Source organism: Cylas formicarius, unplaced genomic scaffold (genome assembly GCF_029955315.1).
Source record: "Cylas formicarius isolate icCylForm1 unplaced genomic scaffold, icCylForm1.1 PGA_scaffold_6__28_contigs__length_40554024, whole genome shotgun sequence".
NCBI lineage: Eukaryota > Metazoa > Arthropoda > Insecta > Coleoptera > Brentidae > Cylas > Cylas formicarius.
In genome coordinates, this window is record NW_026844347.1 from 25,054,914 (window position 1) to 25,076,232 (window position 21,319).

At 35.0% G+C, this 21,319-nt stretch overlaps 1 protein-coding gene across 6 annotated transcripts in view; it reads left to right on the forward strand.

Moving 5' to 3' along the window:
• Positions 1 to 21,319, forward strand: part of LOC132704172 (TOX high mobility group box family member 4-like) — a 428,384-nt gene that overhangs the window by 395,451 nt on the left and 11,614 nt on the right. For 5 of the 6 annotated variants that reach the window (XM_060674021.1, XM_060674022.1, XM_060674019.1 and 2 more), the window contains 4 exons: positions 4,831 to 4,908; positions 11,706 to 11,828; positions 17,032 to 17,421; positions 19,631 to 19,746. In XM_060674021.1, the coding sequence (XP_060530004.1) occupies positions 4,897 to 4,908; positions 11,706 to 11,828; positions 17,032 to 17,421; positions 19,631 to 19,746 (641 nt within the window). In that variant the 5' untranslated portion in view covers positions 4,831 to 4,896. Of the gene's footprint in view, positions 1 to 4,830; positions 4,909 to 11,705; positions 11,829 to 15,321; positions 15,445 to 17,031; positions 17,422 to 19,630; positions 19,747 to 21,319 lie in introns of those variants that run through there. The other variant, XM_060674024.1, reaches the window with a different exon arrangement.

Below are 21,319 nucleotides of genomic sequence, written 5' to 3' on the forward strand. Positions count from 1 at the left end.
CCAAATACAAAGTATATGTGTATCCTGTTAGAGGACGGTCAGGCTATCAAAAGCTGCAAAACCTACAAATACCTGAGACTGTACATATCCAGCAGTGGGACGTTAGACTACGCCATCAAAGAACGAAATAATCAAGGCAGAAAGGCCATTACTATGCTGAACACCTTCTTGTGGGACCAAAAAAATCACGAGACGAAACAAACCGAAACAAACACCTAATATACAATACGATCATTAAAAGCATAGTCACATACAGTAGTGAAGTCTGGCCACTAAAAGAAAAAACCATGAGAATGCTGGAGGCAACAGAGATGGACTTTTGGAGAAGAGCGGCAGGAAGCAATTCGCACAATCATGAATTTGGGCCACGCGATTTCAGACGAAATAAGAACAAAAAATTTAAAGTTGTACGGACACGTCCAAAGAATGGAAGAACAGCGACTGCCTAAACAAATACTCAAATGGACACTCACAGGAAGAAGGAAGAGGGGAGGACCGAGAAAGAGCTGGAGAGAGGGCATCGATAGTGAAATGCAATGGAGATCACTGGACCTATGGAAGGACTGAAATCGATGGAGGGAATGGGACGACGTTTTAAATATATATATATATATATATATATATATATATATATATATATATATATATATATATATATATATATATATATATATATATATATATATATATATATATATATATATATATATATATATATATATATATATATATATATATTCTCACGTATTGATTCACGGATGGAAAAATGTGATGACACTATATTCCGGGATATCATCCGTTCGCTCGTTGAACTCCGACTGGAATCCTGCATCCGACTGGAATCCTGCAAATCTTGCATCCGACTGGAATCCTGCAGACGTTTCGCCAAAATCTCACTTGGCATCTTCAATGCTCGCGCTCCGAAAACACTTCGAACACTGGGAGGTTATCGGCGGTGCGTGCGGTATTTATACTCTGCGCCGGAGATGGTAACGGTGCTGCTTGTGCGTGGGGGGAGGTGGCTCCGCCCCCTGAATTGTCGCGTTGTTAATTTCGCCCGATCGTAGTTGCGATGTCCCCGTTGACTGCTGCGCATCGCTCTGCTGTTTGATTATCGTTCTCCACGTGTTGGATAAATGCAGAGCGTCGTCTCTCGTATTGAGGTGTCCGGACTTTTCTATTTCGATGGCCTCTCGTATAATCCTAGTCCTAAAATCAGGAATATTAGCTATTTGTTTACAAGTGCCGAAATCAATTTTATGGCCTGTCTGATGTTGGTGCTGAAACAAAGCAGATGTTGTTTGTTTGTTTCTTATGGCTAAACGATGTTCCTCGAGCCTGGCTGAAATCCTTCTGTTGGTCTGTCCCACATACGTCAGGCTGCACGATCCGCATGCTACACTGTATACTCCTTGGTTTTCCAGAGTAATTTTTTGTTTTGGGTTTCTTAGTATTGCTCCGATGGTATGGTCAGGTTTGTATGCCGTTGATATGTCGTGTTTCCGTAATATTCGGCCGATTTTGTCAGTAACCCCCTTGATGTATGGCAGGACAGCGATCGATCTTCGTTGGGTCTCGTCCTGCACTCTCTGCTGCGGCTGTTGTTGTCAATCAATAAACAACAACAGCCGCAGCAGAGAGTGCAGGACGAGACCCAACGAAGATCGATCGCTGTCCTGCCATACATCAAGGGGGTTACTGACAAAATCGGCCGAATATTACGGAAACACGACATATCAACGGCATACAAACCTGACCATACCATCGGAGCAATACTAAGAAACCCAAAACAAAAAATTACTCTGGAAAACCAAGGAGTATACAGTGTAGCATGCGGATCGTGCAGCCTGACGTATGTGGGACAGACCAACAGAAGGATTTCAGCCAGGCTCGAGGAACATCGTTTAGCCATAAGAAACAAACAAACAACATCTGCTTTGTTTCAGCACCAACATCAGACAGGCCATAAAATTGATTTCGGCACTTGTAAACAAATAGCTAATATTCCTGATTTTAGGACTAGGATTATACGAGAGGCCATCGAAATAGAAAAGTCCGGACACCTCAATACGAGAGACGACGCTCTGCATTTATCCAACACGTGGAGAACGATAATCAAACAGCAGAGCGATGCGCAGCAGTCAACGGGGACATCGCAACTACGATCGGGCGAAATTAACAACGCGACAATTCAGGGGGCGGAGCCACCTCCCCCCACGCACAAGCAGCACCGTTACCATCTCCGGCGCAGAGTATAAATACCGCACGCACCGCCGATAACCTCCCAGTGTTCGAAGTGTTTTCGGAGCGCGAGCATTGAAGATGCCAAGTGAGATTTTGGCGAAACGTCTGCAGGATTCCAGTCGGATGCAAGATTTGCAGGATTCCAGTCGGATGCAGGATTCCAGTCGGAGTTCAACGAGCGAACGGATGATATCCCGGAATATAGTGTCATCATATATATATATATATATATATATATATATATATATATATATATATATATATATATATATATATATATATATATGATGACACTATATTCCGGGATATCATCCGTTCGCTCGTTGAACTCCGACTGGAATCCTGCATCCGACTGGAATCCTGCAAATCTTGCATCCGACTGGAATCCTGCAGACGTTTCGCCAAAATCTCACTTGGCATCTTCAATGCTCGCGCTCCGAAAACACTTCGAATACTGGGAGGTTATCGGCGGTGCGTGCGGTATTTATACTCTGCGCCGGAGATGGTAACGGTGCTGCTTGTGCGTGGGGGGAGGTGGCTCCGCCCCCTGAATTGTCGCGTTGTTAATTTCGCCCGATCGTAGTTGCGATGTCCCCGTTGGCTGCTGCGCATCGCTCTGCTGTTTGATTATCGTTCTCCACGTGTTGGATAAATGCAGAGCGTCGTCTCTCGTATTGAGGTGTCCGGACTTTTCTATTTCGATGGCCTCTCGTATAATCCTAGTCCTAAAATCAGGAATATTAGCTATTTGTTTGCAAGTGCCGAAATCAATTTTATGGCCTGTCTGATGTTGGTGCTGAAACAAAGCAGATGTTGTTTGTTTGTTTCTTATGGCTAAACGATGTTCCTCGAGCCTGGCTGAAATCCTTCTGTTGGTCTGTCCCACATACGTCAGGCTGCACGATCCGCATGCTACACTGTATACTCCTTGGTTTTCCAGAGTAATTTTTTGTTTTGGGTTTCTTAGTATTGCTCCGATGGTATGGTCAGGTTTGTATGCCGTTGATATGTCGTGTTTCCGTAATATTCGGCCGATTTTGTCAGTAACCCCCTTGATGTATGGCAGGACAGCGATCGATCTTCGTTGGGTCTCGTCCTGCACTCTCTGCTGCGGCTGTTGTTGTTTACTGATTGCCTTGCTGATGGTGCGCCTTTGGTATCCGTATATATATATATATATATATATATATATATATATATATATATATATATATATATATATATATATGATGACACTATATTCCGGGATATCATCCGTTCGCTCGTTGAACTCCGACTGGAATCCTGCAAATCTTGCATCCGACTGGAATCCTGCAGACGTTTCGCCAAAATCTCACTTGGCATCTTCAATGCTCGCGCTCCGAAAACACTATATATATATATATATATATATATATATATATATATATATATATATATATATATATATATATATATATATATATATATATATATATGAATCTTATCATTTAACATTAACAGAGAGAGTAGTTAAGCAAAGGCAGAAACTAGACCATAAAAGTCGAATTATACAACATTGTGACAACTTTAAATAAAACAAATTGTTTATAAGTAATGTTTGACATTTAGACATAAAGTGCGTAAAATACGGCACAATGTACATTGAAGACAATTATTATAAAACGGCACCATATAATTTAACAGTGAAAAATCGTAGGTAATTTCATTAGGTTTACGATCACGCGAGAGGAAAAAAGCATTTATGATACCTACCCATATTATTATAAAATATTATTCTCCTGTGTGACATTCCAAGCCTAGACTTTGTATAACGACCGGTTTAGTAAGCAATGTTGGTCGTATTTCATAAAGTCATAAGCATATAGAGAAATTCATTAAAAAGTGGCGATAAGGAAATGCCTGTTCAAATGGTGTCAATTGCGTAGGAGCCAATATATTTAGTTGTATGTTGATTTTGTCTTTTCAGACATGTAATAATTGCTTACGTGAATTGATATTCATGAAGCAGTTATCTTCTAAAAGTTTGTAGTAACACATGTGAACCCAGCTCCAACAAGCGGCAATTGAATATTTGAATTAGAGTGAATTATGAGCAACTATTTTATTAGTGTTTTCTAAATATTGTCGAAGAGTTCCCAAAAACGCTTTACCGAGTTATTCTTTTTTGTCAGAGGTCGTCGGATTTCATAACAACTCTTTTTTTTCCTACATGAATATATAAATAATTATATCATATTAACATTAAGTTCTTTGGTTGACTTTTTTTTCATATGTCTTTTATACCTTTAGAATTTTAATAATAACTTATGATGAGCAATTTTTTGGAAATTTCTATTAATGAAGAAGATAAGTGGATTAAAAACACAATTAAACAAAGGACCTTGGAAAGCTCCATACGTGCGACATTATACAGCTCGTCTGTTTGTTTTCGTTATGTTCTTTTTATTAGTTTGTTGTGTTGTGCGATCATTAAGTTAATATTTTTGCCCTACTCATTCAGAAAAATGTTACCAGCTGCTCACCTTGCGCATTCGCCAGCCTGTAAAATTTTACATACCAAGTTATGTTTGGTATAATATCTAAGGATGATTTTTTTATTTCCAGAGATCAGAAAACGTCGACCTATCATTAAGTATACCACAGTCCAACTTTCAAGCAAACGGCTACGATATGGGCGACCAAGTAAGTACACGTAATTTTATCTTAATCTTAATTTCGATCTGCAAAACTGACTTTGATATATTAGACATCAAATTTATGTCTTGTGGATAAACCAAAATCGACCCTACTGCTATTTTCTACATTAATTCTTTAATCGATTTCCCCTCTTATCAGCACATAAGGTTAAAAACGAAAGTAAATCCGTGTTACTTTTGTGTAGTTTATCATGAAAATATGCTTATGCTTTGCTCACTTTGTATATTGAAAAAAAATGTATGAAACGATTTTCTCACAATTTTACTAAAAATTATTTAATTCATTCATTATCAGTAGAGCAACCAAATTTTTATTTAACACACACACACACACACACACAAGTTTATTAACAGTAACTACTGGAAGGTGAATATAAATATTTTTCTTCTTACGATTTACATTGGCATGAAATTGCATGGGAAATGTTTTATAATTACCTCCTTTCAAAGTAAAAATTACTTTTCCGCCATCGTATTTGCGTCAATTTACGTCGAAAAAAAGCAGCCGTAGAAGAAGCAAAAGAATTGCGCAAAGCAAAGCAAAATAAAAACCTGGAAGAACCTTTTTAAAAATTTATCTTATTCGAGAAGTTCCATTCGACGTATTACACGCCCGCGCCCCGATGTATTTACTTTGGAAATATAAAGATGAAAACGACGAAGAACAAAATGCAATTTGGAAAATGGATGTTTTCCCGGGAAAAGTTTTTCCCCGTTTTGCATAATAACTTTTCCATTTGAATGTCCAGGAAAACGTAAATAGATACACTATGCAAAATTTATTGCCGTACTTTGTGGAAGTTTTCGGGGCGTTACTTTATCCCCTTATACTTTACGCCCAACGTAAGATGTGGTCATTACTTTAACGTTTGATGGATCAAAAACAAATCTTCATATTTTCGCTGAGTATATATATATATATATATATATATATATATATATATATATATATATATATATATATATATATATATATATATATATATATATATATATATATATATATATATATATATATATATATATATATATATATATATATATATATATATATATATATATATATATATATATATAATTTGTTAATTAGTTTTCGTTTGTGTTACATATACCAAGTATAACATAAAATAAGTTCCAAACTATTCACATTTTATCCAGGTTTTTAAGGCTTAGTCCTTGAATTTTACACAGTGGAAGGTTAGTAATAATCACAGACACCCTTACAACAATAACAATGAATAAATTGTAAATTAATTAAAGCAGGTCTCCACACGAAAAAATCGAAATTGAAAATGGTTCTTCGACAACGAAACTTCGTGGGTCAAATAGTCAAATACAAGTATATATCACATTGTAGAGCTTAAAAAATATTTGACAACTTTTTTCTATTTTATCAGTCATTTTAATTATTTATATATATATATATATATATATATATATATATATATATATATATATATATATATATATATATATATATACTTGGTGTATCTAATATAAACGAAAACTAATTAACAACAAAAATTGTAAAGCAATCTTCGGAAATGATCACAATGTTAAAATACATTTTCTTCCCGTAAATCTATTAATAAAAATTTACGTTTAGGCAACGTTATAGACTAACATATTTTGATCATAATCTAGCCTTATAGAAGATATATTTATGGAATAAATGTTTATACTTAAAATCGAAAATTATGATTTTTTCTTATCCTAAATATTCCCAATGGGAAAATAACAATTTCCTAGTTTCAACGCACCGACTCTACAGCCTCCATGATTGATGTGACTGGCAGGCCGAATGCGGTTCAACGACCAGTCCAAGGTGATTCGTAATGCAGAGTCATATTTACAATGGAAAAAATTACGTGTGAGCCGAATATGACGCATAGTTCTTAATGGCATTAATGCCGTGATTTTGGTGACGAAATGTACTCGGGGGATTCGAATGATTTTGAACCACTTTCACTTTATTGCATTTTTATTACATATTACTTAAAGATATGTGCCCCACATCCAATGTTATACACGGTGGAACAAAAAGTTTTAGAATTTTGTTTTAAAATTATTGCAAAAAAATTAAAAATAATGTTACTTGTACTTGTGTTACTTGTTTCGTCACTTATAGTGACTGACTGTTTAATAAAATAAAAACAAATACAATACAATACAATAAATAAAATAGATTGCTTTAAACTGTTTACTGTAAACTGTAGATAAAAGAGGTAAATAAAAGATGAAAACATGCCTTATACGAAGATACCGTGAAGTTGGTATAGGTTTCTTTTTGAAAGTGAAGCGTTTAGGTTACGTATTTTTGTTAGAACGGAATATTTATCATAATTTTTGGTAAAAAATGTCTGCTACTGTATAATCTAATGAGAGAAACTGAGATATTTCAGTAGAAAGTTTAATTTACTTTAATTTTTAAATTAGTACGACTATAGGTCGTATTTTTGAGAAAACAACGAAAATTTGAATATCTTAACATTAACTCTTCACAGGGTTTAAAAAACTCCAATTGACCTCTATTATTCTATATATGCCGAACCGAATCGCCCTGTATATGTATGCGAGCACCATAAAAAATGTAATTCCCACCGATAGAAATTCATCTTAAAAAAGTTGATTATTTCGAGCAATGACTAGAACGGAAAATACGATTTAGTGGACTGCTAGAGTGTCCATAAAATAAATGAATTAATCAAAACTATTAAAAAACATATATTTTGAGGTTTTGGTCACATAAACGAAGTACCTACAATTTTCTGCAGTTGATAACGTAAGGAGACGAAGCAGGAAAACAATCGATCGGTAGAGGAACAATCTTATAGCTAGCTATTTATGTGAATTGTTTAAATGTACATCTCCACAGCATTTCTGGGTAAGAAGAATGTTGGGACCGTCGGTCCTACCCGACGCCACTGTCCTGAGAATTAGCCCAAGGATGCCACTCAATCTCTATGTTACTTTATAGCTATACAAACGGCGTAATTATATGTGAGTCAATGTTTTTTATCGACCCCACACAACAATTTTTATGGGACACGTATTAGGAGGTAACCGCGACTTCTACTACTACAAAATACAGTTAAAATCGATCTTTTCAATTCGGTTGGGGTCCTATAGGCCGCCCGCAGCGTTCTGTGTGGTCCCCCTGTCAACGATCATGTCGCTCTTAATATTGTTTATAACATTGTTTCAATTTCAAAGATTAAACCTAATATTATCGGGATGCCATAAATTGCGACGACTCCTCGGCCTGAATATAAATTAAGTTAATCACCGGTTTACGACGAACACGTCTTGGTGGGTCACACAGATCAGGTATTTCAATGACTTCGGGGTTCGAGACTATTTTTAACCTACGACGAACCTGTGGGGCGAAACACCCGACTAACATCAAACGAACTCATCGACTAGAAATTTGTAAATTTTCAATTTTCGTTGCAGCTAATTTATTTTTATTTCTGACTGTGCCGATAGTTTCGTATTTGCAACAGAATTGCAAGCCGATCGAGTGAAATATAACAAACTTAAGGTCTCTTCCGAGATAGAACCTCTAATAATTTCCTGATAATTTCAAAACCAAGGTAAACGAGCATTACCATTTTTGATCTTTTTTTTGCTGGTAAGTAACAACAGTCCATATAATCTGCACATTATTTCCGTGTACAACAAGGTACAATAGATAATTATGAATGTACAAGTGAATTCAAACGAAGGGCAGCTTCAGCTGTAAATGGCAAAAAACCACGCCCCGCAGCAAACTCTATATACTTCAGAAAATAATATATAAATTTTGTACAACAACTTCAAAACTTTGAAAACATACTGATCATATAATATTATTTTTGTATACTGCTAATGTTAGTTTATTTTATTAAAGAAAGAAATAAAAAAAATATTGGAAAAACTATTCAAATAAAAATTAAAACCATTCTGGAGTTAAAGCAGATAGTGCACCACAAAGGCCACCTGAAAAGTCGTGACGACCACCTTTTAAAAGAACCAAATTTACCAACTATATATATATATATATATATATATATATATATATATATATATATATATATATATATATATATATATATATATATATATATATATATATATATATATATATATACATATATATATATATATATATATATATATATATATATATACATATATATATATATATATATATATATATATATATATATATATATATATATATATATATATATATATATATATATATATATATATATATATATATATATTACTTAAAAGAATTTTATTTTCACTTATTTTACACATTCTTTAATTAGAATCTTCATTGGAATACGATGGAGATGAAAGTCCAACTCTTAACTCTCATTCACGGTTCCCACTCCATATTCACCAACTCTTTGAAGCAAGCATTCAATTGTAATCAATGACTTCTGCAACCAGATTCTGTCACAGAGTGTGATGTATGCAAAATGTTTATTTGTTGGCAAGTAAGAAGCTATAAATAATCGATGATGCTTCCTCCATTACGTTATCGCCAGCGTGAAGATCTTAAATTACGTTTTATTGGTCTTTGGGACGTTAACGTTGAGCCAAGCCATTATATAAATTTATTTTGGTCTGTCATACACTTATTTGTAGACCGACCGTGTCGCAGGTTTTGGCTTTACAACGAAATTATTGACTTGGCAAGTGATTAAATGATACTAATTTAAAATTTGTAAAATACGTTTAGTGGTCTATACACACAACAATTAACTTCATTAATAAATAATTATTAATAATTAAAAAACTAATTTGATGAAATTGTTGTGTTGTTGTCGCTAGTAATAAAGGCATGGATTAGTAGTTAGTTATAATATATAACGAATTATAACAATGTTACATAAATATAATGAAAAAAGTAAAAAAGTTTAAACAGCAAAAGCGTCACAAAGAGAAAGGAATTATGGATTATAGGTGTTTCATTAGTCTCCGCTGTCCGTCCTTTACTGGTTCATAGACCAAAAACACGTCTGGCACTATTATCGACCACAAGTATTATAATATCATTAACAATTTTTCCATTGTTGTCGTCCTTGAGTCGGTAGCTACACTTCTTCTTCAGTAGTTCGGCATTCGTATGTGTTTCATCAATTCTAGCTCTTCACCCTTTCATCCATCAAAGCTTTTCATCCTTTACTAGGTAACCATCATTCATTTCTTCTCATAGTGATTATTTCGTAATTTAGAACAATTCATTCCTTCAAAAACATGCACAAGCATAAAGTCCATTCATTCTTTTAGGCTATTTGTTCTAGGCTTGTCTACGTCAAATATCTTGCTTTTCCTGCCAATTGCAACCTTTGAGATGATTAAATTTCTTCCGACATGTTTTATGTCAACAATTCCTTGATATTCTGCAATATAAAATCCACCCGTTAGTTGTCAATATTCCCTTCCAGATATCAGATTTTAAAATTTTAGAAAACGCCTTTGATGTCACAGGACAAAGTAGGACATGGTAGAGCTACGATATAACGTAAAAAGAATATAAAAATTTAGTGCCATCAATATCGTCAAAGTGATAAGCACTCGTCTATAAATAAAACCATGCATTAGAAATTATTTCTCTTATCAATGAGAGTTCTGGATCTAGATCCTTGCAGGAATAATATTTTCCGATTTTTAATGGCAAAAGTATACATTTTTAGAGGCATCATAAAATATCAATTTCATACCAACTGCATATTTCTGACAACACAATTATAACTATAAATCCAATAGCACTTAAGTCGCAATTTTGCGCTTCAACTACCAATTTTAATGAGAAACTGCTCTTTACCTTCTAGACTCTACTATTATTATTATTTTTTTATTAACAATTAACTTATATAGTAATATATAATTCAATGCCCTGCAACTCCAAACGAATTCGAACAACATCATTAAGAAGCTAATTAATTCTGCGAAATAATAATCGCTCCCTCTTCTTTCCATTTATCCACCGTCTCGTATACGTCGATTGGACGGCCTACCCGAAATGCGACGCGACGATAGCGCAGTCTCTGTCTTTACACGCGCCCTCTGTCGGCGACCCCGCTCGCCAACTTTAATAGAGTTGAGCCGTACGTAATTTATTTGGCGGCGAAGAAATATGGCCCATAACTTTGTATGAAAATAAAGAAGAATTATATGAACATTATAAATCAGCCTTTTGCTCATTTTTGCCAGAGAAACCGTTCGAATTTATTATTTTTGCCTAATTAAATAGCCGGTATAAATTCTTGAGATTCTCCGGGTTTTTGCTAAAAAGTTTCGCCGTTCATGGCTATATATAGGGGTCTATTTAGAGCTGCAGTTTGTAGATATCGATTGCACCGCTATGGAAGGTAAAGGGGGTGGGTGCTCGATAAATTGCGCGAAGTACAGGGTGTTAATAATTTGACGCTATGTACGGGGTGCAAAGTTTGGGTTTCTTTAAACCGAAGACCCCATTTTTCTAATCAATAATTCAAAGTATTTTCTTTTCATTTTCATTAGAAGTGTGTGAATATTTGCAATTTATATAATATTTATATAATATAACTGATAGAAAGTCAGAAAGTATTTCGATCGAAAATATGTTTTTCTAATTTCTGGAAGCAGGGTAGTTAGATAAACAGAAATATGAAATTGTTGGAACAATAACTACTTACAAACTACTTACGTTTTCTTGAGTTGTTATAATTTACCTTTTATAACAAACAAATTTACTTCAAGGTCTGGGTGAGAGTTATTCATATTAATGTCGGGTGTTTGTTCTAGACCTTTCATACGCCAAGTTTTGGAGATGAGGAATTCGACATACCAGCCATTAACCCCCAGCAGCAACAGCACGGTCAGCACACACAACAAGGACACGGGGAACACTATCAACCACCTATGCAGGTTAGTTATTTTGCTTTATTAATAGCACTCGCTTTAACTAACGACACCCTAAACTGCGACAACACAACTTCCCAACTGCAAAAGTATATTCAATAGTCATCTGTGGTCAAACTAATTAAATTTAATAAAAATAAAAAATACCTGCGTGACAAACTAATCGAATGTAATTTATTTGGTTACGTCCCAAATTTTACCCCATTTTCAAGGAACAACTTGTTTCTTTCGAAAATCGATGAAATCGAATTTTTAGAAAGTATCTACGCTCGTATAAAAATTTTATATCTCGGTAACGGTAGGTCCTATGGGATCGTCGTTGATACAGAAATGATCACCGTCGAAAAAATTTTTTTTTTATCTGTCCGTTCTCCGTTCTCGTCTTTTGGTTCTTCCTGAATAACTTTCGAACCGGTGGAGCTACAAAATTGAAATTTGTCTCCTTTTTAATCCTCCACGAGATACATAAGATTGTAAGACATGGCCTCGATCCAACGCCGGCATCTATCTTTTTTTCGCGATTTTCGACTGTTTTTTGAACATTGCTATAAAACACGATAAGTTTCCGAAATTTGAAGCAATCGACTTCATATTTAGCACAAATATGCAGCTTTTGCCTCGTGACGGAACCTATTGAAAATGGAGCTCCTGGGGGGGAGGGTAAGTATTTTAAAAAAAATTAAATTCGCGTGTGCAATCGTCTACAAAAAAGACCATTTCTCAAAAACCGTTTACAAGGTCGAAAACATTCTTGAATCAGAAAACGCAGAGGATACGGCTCCATAAACTTTTATTCTTGACAATTTTTCAAAAATAAACAGGGTGCGCCGCAAATTCAAAAAACTGCAAAATGGGTCCCCCTATTATTTAAAATCGGTTATGACTGAAAGATTATGATTCAGATTTTTATATTTCGGTATAGCCGACCTAAACAGCAAAAACTTTTGTACCTAAGGTTTTCACCTATGGTACAGGGTGTTCTTCATATTCCGTGAGAGATGTGTTAAGTCTCCTAGATTTGCAACTTCAAATTCAGCAGAGAAATAAAAGTCCGTGTCCACATCTAAACGGTAGAAATTGGGTGCATTCAAATTTTACCAAGTATTTTTAAATAAAAATGATTTTTTTTGGTAATTTTAGCTTCTAGAAAAATATGTAATCCATAATCGTTCACCCGATCGGCAAAATTCTTTAACCAGCAGACGCGGAGGATTCAGTGCAATAACATTTATTTTAGGCATTTTTTCGATTACATACAGGGTTTTCAAATTATAGGCAAAAATCTAAAAGACCTAGAAAATTGCTATTTTACAGAGTAAATTATTAGCCGTAAATCAAAAATCGTAAAAAATATGGCTAATTGGTTCAAACAGTGTCATAGGCCGCATCGAGAGCTACAATTTTTGTATTTGCGGTTTTCGTCTATCAGATAAGCTACTCGGGATATTTGAAAAAATCCATATTGAAATCGTTATTTCGGAGGCTGTTAAGACGCGATGACGTCATTGATTATTATGGCGCACTGCATGGTTTCAGAAAAAACTAATTTTCTCGAAAACCATTTACTATTTTCAAAATATTTTTGACCCAGGAAACGTGGAAGATCTAGGGCTATACCTCTACTTCGAACATTGTTTGGATCATATATAGGGTGTGTCGTTTATGGGCAAAAACTCTAAACATTCTAAAAATTTCCGTTTTTGTGGGTTAATTATTGGCGCTAAATGAAAACCCGTTAAAGATGGGATAATTTTACTTAAACAGTATCATAAACTGTGTCGAGAGAAAGTTTCAGGTTTCGTCAATTATACAGGGTGCCGATATTTGAAATAACTATCATTGGACAACGCTATTATTTGTGCAAATTTTAATATTTACAGATGTTTGCTGTAACTTTGAAGTTCGACGAGATGTGAAGGACATTTTATACAAGGTGCATGCGCAATTAAATTACATCGATTTTGTGAAAGTTCCATAGTGGTCCGCAGGAGCGCGATAAAAAAACAATGCGTCTCTTTACCACGCGAAACCGCGAAGCTCTTTCCTTTTATGATAAAGAGCTGCTTCGTGCTAGACGCTACGAACTTGCTCCGCAAAGATTTTTCGAAAGCAATCTTATTATATTTCCGTACCATTGCATTTTCTTTAGTCAAATAAACCAAATCAATGCTAATATTTGCTCCTAAGGTGCCTGTTCGGATCCAAATGCTCACTGTAACTTCTACATCCTCTTCATATAATAAATATTAGGGTTTTCAAAGGCCTTACTCTGCCCTTGTACAAACTATGACTAAGTTCATTCATCTAATGCTTTTTTTGGCGATAGAGTTGATTCTTCTACTAATTTACAAGACTAAAACTATCGTTGTGTTTTAAAATTGCAAAATACGAAATGACCCTTTGACTCTTACTGAAAATTAAAGTATAAATTTAAGAAAAGGGCTACTACTGTGTTGCTCTATCCCATTTACAAAAATATAAAAACTATTTCTTGAGGTACTGTACCACTATACCAAACTATTTTTGGTTTATGCGCCTTTATTATCCTTGTAATTTTGGTTTAAAGTTATTTTTTCTGCTTAGGGCATTTCCCACCGATGCATAAATCACCGATTGCCATATTCAACTATTTGTAATTTGAATTGACAATATTCTTTCCAAAACAGGACTTTTTATAAGAAGTTGAGTTTTTTTTATATAATTGGATTTTTACTCTCTCAACTCCATCCAGTTACACAGTATATCACAGAAACACCTCCAAAATTTGCTGCTACTGACACCATTTGCCCTTTTAGCCCCTGTTTCCCAGTTCCCAATATATGCATAAATTGATTGAAATAAGAAAAAACTCTTGAAATCTGTCAAATTTTGGGTTCAGCCCGGCTCTTCTCCTGTCATCCGCACTTAAGAACTCAGGCATAGGCAGATTGCTCTTTTCTGGAAGACAACTCGAATCTATGGCGAGCAGGGGCTGCGTTATATATAAGCGAAAAGCAGCTCGCTGACCAGTCAGTCAAAATTGAAGCCGGGACGTGCAAATGTAAATAACCAAATGAAATAAATTATTACTAATGTGTATAGCATTATTGTATAAATAGTAACTTTGTTATTCCTGGATGAAATACAATTGAAGGTCCAGTAAGTTTTACGCCGGGTGGCTTGTTTAATTTCACCGTCTTGTTTAATGCAACGGAACGATTTTAGTTGGTTTAAAAACATAACAATATTTTTAATTGTGCTTTTAGCCAATAAATTTTTAAATATCCACCACATTTTACAACGCTCCCCCGTATAAAAGTGATTAAATCGCGATCCGTCCACACATATGAACGAAATGTTTCGACGTTATTGTTTCTGTTTCTGCACTCGAGATCGGCAGTCGGCGCGTTATAAATAAAACATCTGAAGTCAAGTGCTGTGCAGAGTCCCTAATAAGATACATATTTTCTCATGGTAAATACGAAACATATTTATTACATTTTTCGTTTTGGCGGGCGTCACGTCGACTTCAGTGCTACAACACATGCCGATCGCGCGATGTCGTTTTATAGTTTTTACGGTGACGGTGACACGAAAAAAAATTGTTTTGTCTGGCTTAAAAAAACCTTTCCCGCTTGCGAAGGTATAATTTTCAACTACTTTCACACTAGATAATGTTACGTTCATGCAACGTACATTATTATATTTATAATTGCTATGATTATAAGTAAAGGAGAAATTTGTTTAAAAAATGTAATCGTTCGTTGAATCACGGCCATACGAAAGGTTTCGTTGGTTACAAAAGCGTGAATTTTTTATTTGAAAACTCGTCGCGTTTCTAATTAAATTTGGTCATTCCTACATTCCAAACCTGATGAGTCACGCCAATCCAATTTGAAAGGTTTATTGCGCATATTGATACTAATTGGGCGTATCTAAATTGTATTACATACAACCACAATAAATGCGGTTGACTCTGAAAAAGGAACCGTTAGTTTTCGTTTTTATTTTTTTTTTCATCGTTGGTGCTGTTGAACTAATATGTAATTAGTTTTTATTGGAAATTCCTGGAAATTTCGGTATACCAAACATTTTTAATCACCTTGCCGAGAAAGCGGGAAAAAGGTAAAGGCTCCGAATTGTTATGACCGCATTTACTCACTCCTTGGTTAGTTCTTATAGTTCGCTTCTTACACCATGCCTTTTCAGCATAAAATTTTAAACCTGTGCTTTGCTAGATATTGTGAAGAACAAAAGTTTTTTCTGTCTTCTTAAAGGATGATTCGTCAATAATTGAAATTATTTTAACTGTAGAATCTTGAGCTTAAAATATTAAAATTTAACCCAAATCAATTACTTATATTCGTTACGAGTTAGATTTGACACGAGCAGTGCGAGCGCTTAATAAACGAGTAACTGAAGTTTATCAACATGTTGCATAGACTTGTTACTATACCATTAGTTTTTGGGTACATTTTTTGCAAAAGAGCACGATTTACCGAAAACATCGAATGGCTCCCAAATCCGTGACTAAATTATAGGAAATTTTTGAAGTAGCAGCTAACAGACTAACAGGCGATAGTGTTTTAGACTAGGGAGTAGAAAATTTTAAGTGTAATATGCATCCATTCGTTGGAAGAAATTAATACGGATTAGGGTTTAATTTTCGTAATAGGTGACATCAAAATAATTTTGCAGCTTTGCAGAGAAAGCGTATCTTATTTACAGATAAAGAATTGGAGAATCAATTTTTTTTTTTTACCAAAATGCGCCACTTGCCCCTGTGGTACACATTTATTTAGCTTGATCTAGTAGGATATATACATATTCCGTCAAGTATGACAAGGAGATGCTTCAAAAAGTTTTAAAGTGCTGAGCAAAAATATTTTTAAATAAAATAGCCTTTGTAAGGAGTCACATTTGATCTAAGTGGTCTTGGTTAAATCGTAATAGTTTGGGCTCTGGATTCTACACATATTATTAATGAATCAATGGTACAGTCACGAACGGAAACTTAAACAGGTCTAATTAGTTTCATTTTAAAATATTTAATTCGATTTTTTCATAAAATCAATAGTGAGTACCTATCCATATGAAATATTTGCAAGTTTCTACTAGCAACCTATTGAACTAACCTATACAATCCCCATATATGGTAGATTACGTCTGTTGATGTTGTTGTTGGTGCTGTCCTAGGTTGCCGTCTCTTAACCTTTACTCTTCGTTCCAGGGCATGCAACAAATGAGCCAACAAATGAACCAACAGCAAGACGCGATGGGGATGCACGACCCTACAGGTGGTTATCAACAGCCCCTTTACCTATCCGGGCCCGATCACGGTATGGTCAATCAGCAGTACCATACCCCCCAAAGTAACTATTCAATGAGCCCCAGTCAGCAACAACAGCACAACAATCAGCTATTGATGATCCATCAACAGCAACAACAACAACATCAACAGATGATGATGAGTCACGGGCAGCCGCCTCCCGGCTCGATGGGTCAGTACGGGGCTTCGCCCCAGCATCCCCAGGGCAGGGGAAATAGTCCCCCGGCGCCACCCGGGCAAGAACACACGACCAGTGAGGATAGTGATGATAGCACGCCTCATCCTGCTATGGTACGTCTAGCATTGATTGTTATTCCGACGACTTAAACATATTTCCATAATGATAAATGGTTTGAGATGATTTGCGAAGACCTTAGCACCTGGGAAAAAATGGAACGTGTTCCAAACTTCTTAAATAACTGCATCTCTATGATCTAAATTTAAATGAAGAGTGTGAAATCATTGGTAAACGATTAAAATCGACAACAAACGTAAACAAAGGCTTAACATCCACGCCCAAAAATTAATGGAAAACCACCCTTGAGATTGAACTCACTCGCTTGGCTATAAGATGCGAGCGAAATTACTCATAAAAAAAAAGAAAAATTATTCTACGCGATAGAACGATTGCCTAACTTTCGAAAGCTGTGCTAGTAAAATCCGTTTTATAGAAATGCAACAGCAACAAGGTATACACAAAATTTGAAGCTTGAACAATTTCATCAATTGCCTATTAATTAGAAATTAATGATTTTGCCGAGTAATAATTATTCTGTAAGGTTCGCTTTAGTTGCCAACACGTGTCATTGCCACATCTTCCATTTATTGTGTGTAGAATCAAATCGGTACATGCATACATGGTAACAGCAGTGTTAAAATCTATAAAATTACTGTAACGCCATTGGAAAGACGGCCTCTGCATGCAGGGATTTATTTCTATATTTATTAGAAGTCAGTGATAATCCCACGAATTAGCTGCTAAAAGCATTTGTTTGTGGATTTGATGTGGATTGGAATCTGGAATCCCTAGGTGGCCGTATAAATAATTAATTATTTACCAACCTTTCGGAGTGCTCAAATCAGCTTTTTTAAATGCGCTTTCAGTGACATGTGCAAAAAATGTAATGCTCGTTGTAGTTATGTAAGTACGAGCCATTGTTTAGCAAGCCTCTTCTGGGTATATGTGGTCACTGGTATATCATATACATTCAAACTAAATACTTGCTTAAACGTAAATATAACTTATCTTATTCAATTTCATCAGTTTGGTTAGCAATTTGAGAATCTCATATTCCTATGCCTATGGATGTCGGGATGACTTTGAAACTAAAAATACTTTTATATGTGATTTCCTAAAATTAGAAATTGGAAATGGAAAATATGTTTACATTTTTGTTGGGTAAATGAAATAAATATATAATTTCAGATAAATAAAATAAAATAAATAAATAAATAATTTTAGATAAAGAGATATATCGGTTAGTTGCACCGCCAGCGGTGTCGCAAGCTGGCAAGAATTGCCGCCTAAAAATAAAGTAACGCTTCTAAAAAATTAGAGAGGAGGGAGATAATCAATTCTCAGGCATAAAATTTCGACCGGAATTCGCGTAACGTAAAGGCAAAAACAAGTAGGACGTCTCGATTTTTTCTGTTATTAGCAAAAGCCTATAAGAGATCACGAAGAGAATTTAACTATTCATGTATTTATCTGAAAAATTTATCAGATATATTTCTCAGTTTTTATGTTAAATGCGCCAACATTTTTGTTTTGCTTTTATTCTCCTAATTTAATGGATTTATTTTATTTTATAAAAATGCAGGGTCTAAATTTATCTCTTTCCGTTTGGGTAAAAATTTTTTGAATGGAGAAGACATTTTTGTTGCAATAACTCTAGCAATTTTCTCTAGTACTCCCACCAAATATTGAAAAATCGATTAAACACGCCTGCCTTATTTATAATTGATAAAGTTTAATTATTTTGTAGGTTTTCATAACAAGCAGCGAGAGTATATTATGGTGTAATCAAGACCTAAACATTTTTCCTGGAAGACCAAACCATAACCACTTCTGAGAATGTTAAAGAAATGCACTTAAAGCAATTAATTAAAACGCTTCAAAGCCGCCAAGTAAATTCTAAAAATTAAACAGATGGTGTGCCGGTTAGATATATAGCCGGCGATTAAGTTTGGTTTATGTTGTACTAAAGCAGTATTTGGGTTGTTGATTTAAACGTAAAATATCGAAATTCGACGGCCAATGTGCGCGTCATTCTAGAAGGGGGAACTGCACGGCGTCATAACATACAGCACCATAGTTACTTTGTTGCAACAAACGGCAATAATTATTGATCTATTCTCGGCTTTAAAACTGCGCGTTTAGACGCCACATATTGACATTTTTAAAGGTGTCGAGAGCGTCCACTGACCCACGGTGCAAGTCTTGATATTTTGTTCCAACTCAATTTCAATTCGGTCAAATTAAGCGAACGTTTATTTACAGATAACTGCTATGAAGCGGCCAAGTCCAGAACCGGCAGATCAGACGCTGACGAAAGCCCAAAAGAAACCGAAAGTTCAAAAGAAGAAAAAGAAGCGGGATCCGAACGAACCTCAAAAGTAAGTAGGTTTAGGAATATTTTTCTCACAATCGATGTATCGTTTTCGATCTCTTTGAAAAAGCTAATACCAATACATTTCAAGACCGCATTGAAACGCCTATGTGTTAGTGATTTGCAAGATATTTAGTATATTTACGAAAGAATATTATTATGTCTAATATTTAAATGATAGAAAGCAAGTGACAAATTTTCGGATCAGGTGCAAATACTCACGGGGGTGCCAGAGCGGTTCATTTTATATCCTTTGTTATTTATCGTGTATACTTCGGTCATTCTAAAATCATTAATTTTCTGTAAAATTCAAGCGTTTGCCGACGATATACAAATTTATTACTGTTTTGATGATGATGATCTCTTGAAGGGAGAACAAAACATAAATCGCGATTTATATATACTTTAAGTAAACTCTCCAACAGCTATAATCTTAAGTTAAACCCTACAAAATCTTCATTATTACTTTTTTGTAATAAAAATAAAACGAATTTTTTTTTCAAAACTTCTGGATTCCTCCTGCGTCGGTTTTTGCTGATCATCGGTTATCAACTCTCTTGTTTACAGAGCCGTAAAACTATCTCAGCCCGAGCCACTGAAAAACGAATTAAAACACCTTACCTCTGCTCTTCTCTCTAATAATTTCCACATTAAAGATATTAAGCGTTCCATCAAAAATTACACTTCACCACAACCTTCCTATAGCAATGAGGCCGAAAGCAATCCTACACTTGCCACTGTGGTCCTTCCTTACATTCAAAACATCACTGACCACATATCAAAGGTATAACGTCAAAACCAGATTTACCACTTGTCCAATAATCTCTTAACATCTTCGGTCCATCAAAGACAAAATTCCATTTGAGATGCCAGGAGTTTACAGCATCCCATGCATATGCGGCAATGAATACATTGGAGAGACCGGACGAAAAATATCAACCAGGCTCAAAGAACAGGAAAGAGCCTTATGACTAAGACAAACTCATCAGCTGTTGTCGAACACACACTCATGAAAAATTCTTCTACCAACGAAAAATCCGAGAGTATATAGAAATCTATGACCAAATTAACAATCTTAACCGCGACTCAGGTCTCTACCTGCACCAATTTGGGAATCGGTCATCCGAGACGGTGTTTATACCCTCATTAGTGCCCCCCTCAAACAATATATAAGCAAGTACAGAGTAAAATACGAGCCAGTTTCAGTCAAGCTCTGAAGAAGCCAACAGGATGATCGGCGAAACATCAGCAATTTCGACTCAGCAAAAACCAACGCAGGAGGAATCCAGAAGTTTTGTAAAAAGTATTACAGTAGCTTGTGGAAGTTTCTTTGAAAAATTAATAAGATGAATAGTATCAAAAATTCTTTAAATATTTTAATTGGGAATTTGTTTAGATGGCGAGCTAAGAGGTAAAGAACATTTAAAAAGCATATTTCAAAAGCTTTAAAAAGATTATACCGTAATATACAAATTTTAGGTCAAAAGTTAAGGAAAAATTTTGTATATGGTTTGTTTTTAAATAATGAAAGTGAGTGTAGAATTCAAAATATGTAAAAGTAATTCGTGCGCTGGGTGGCT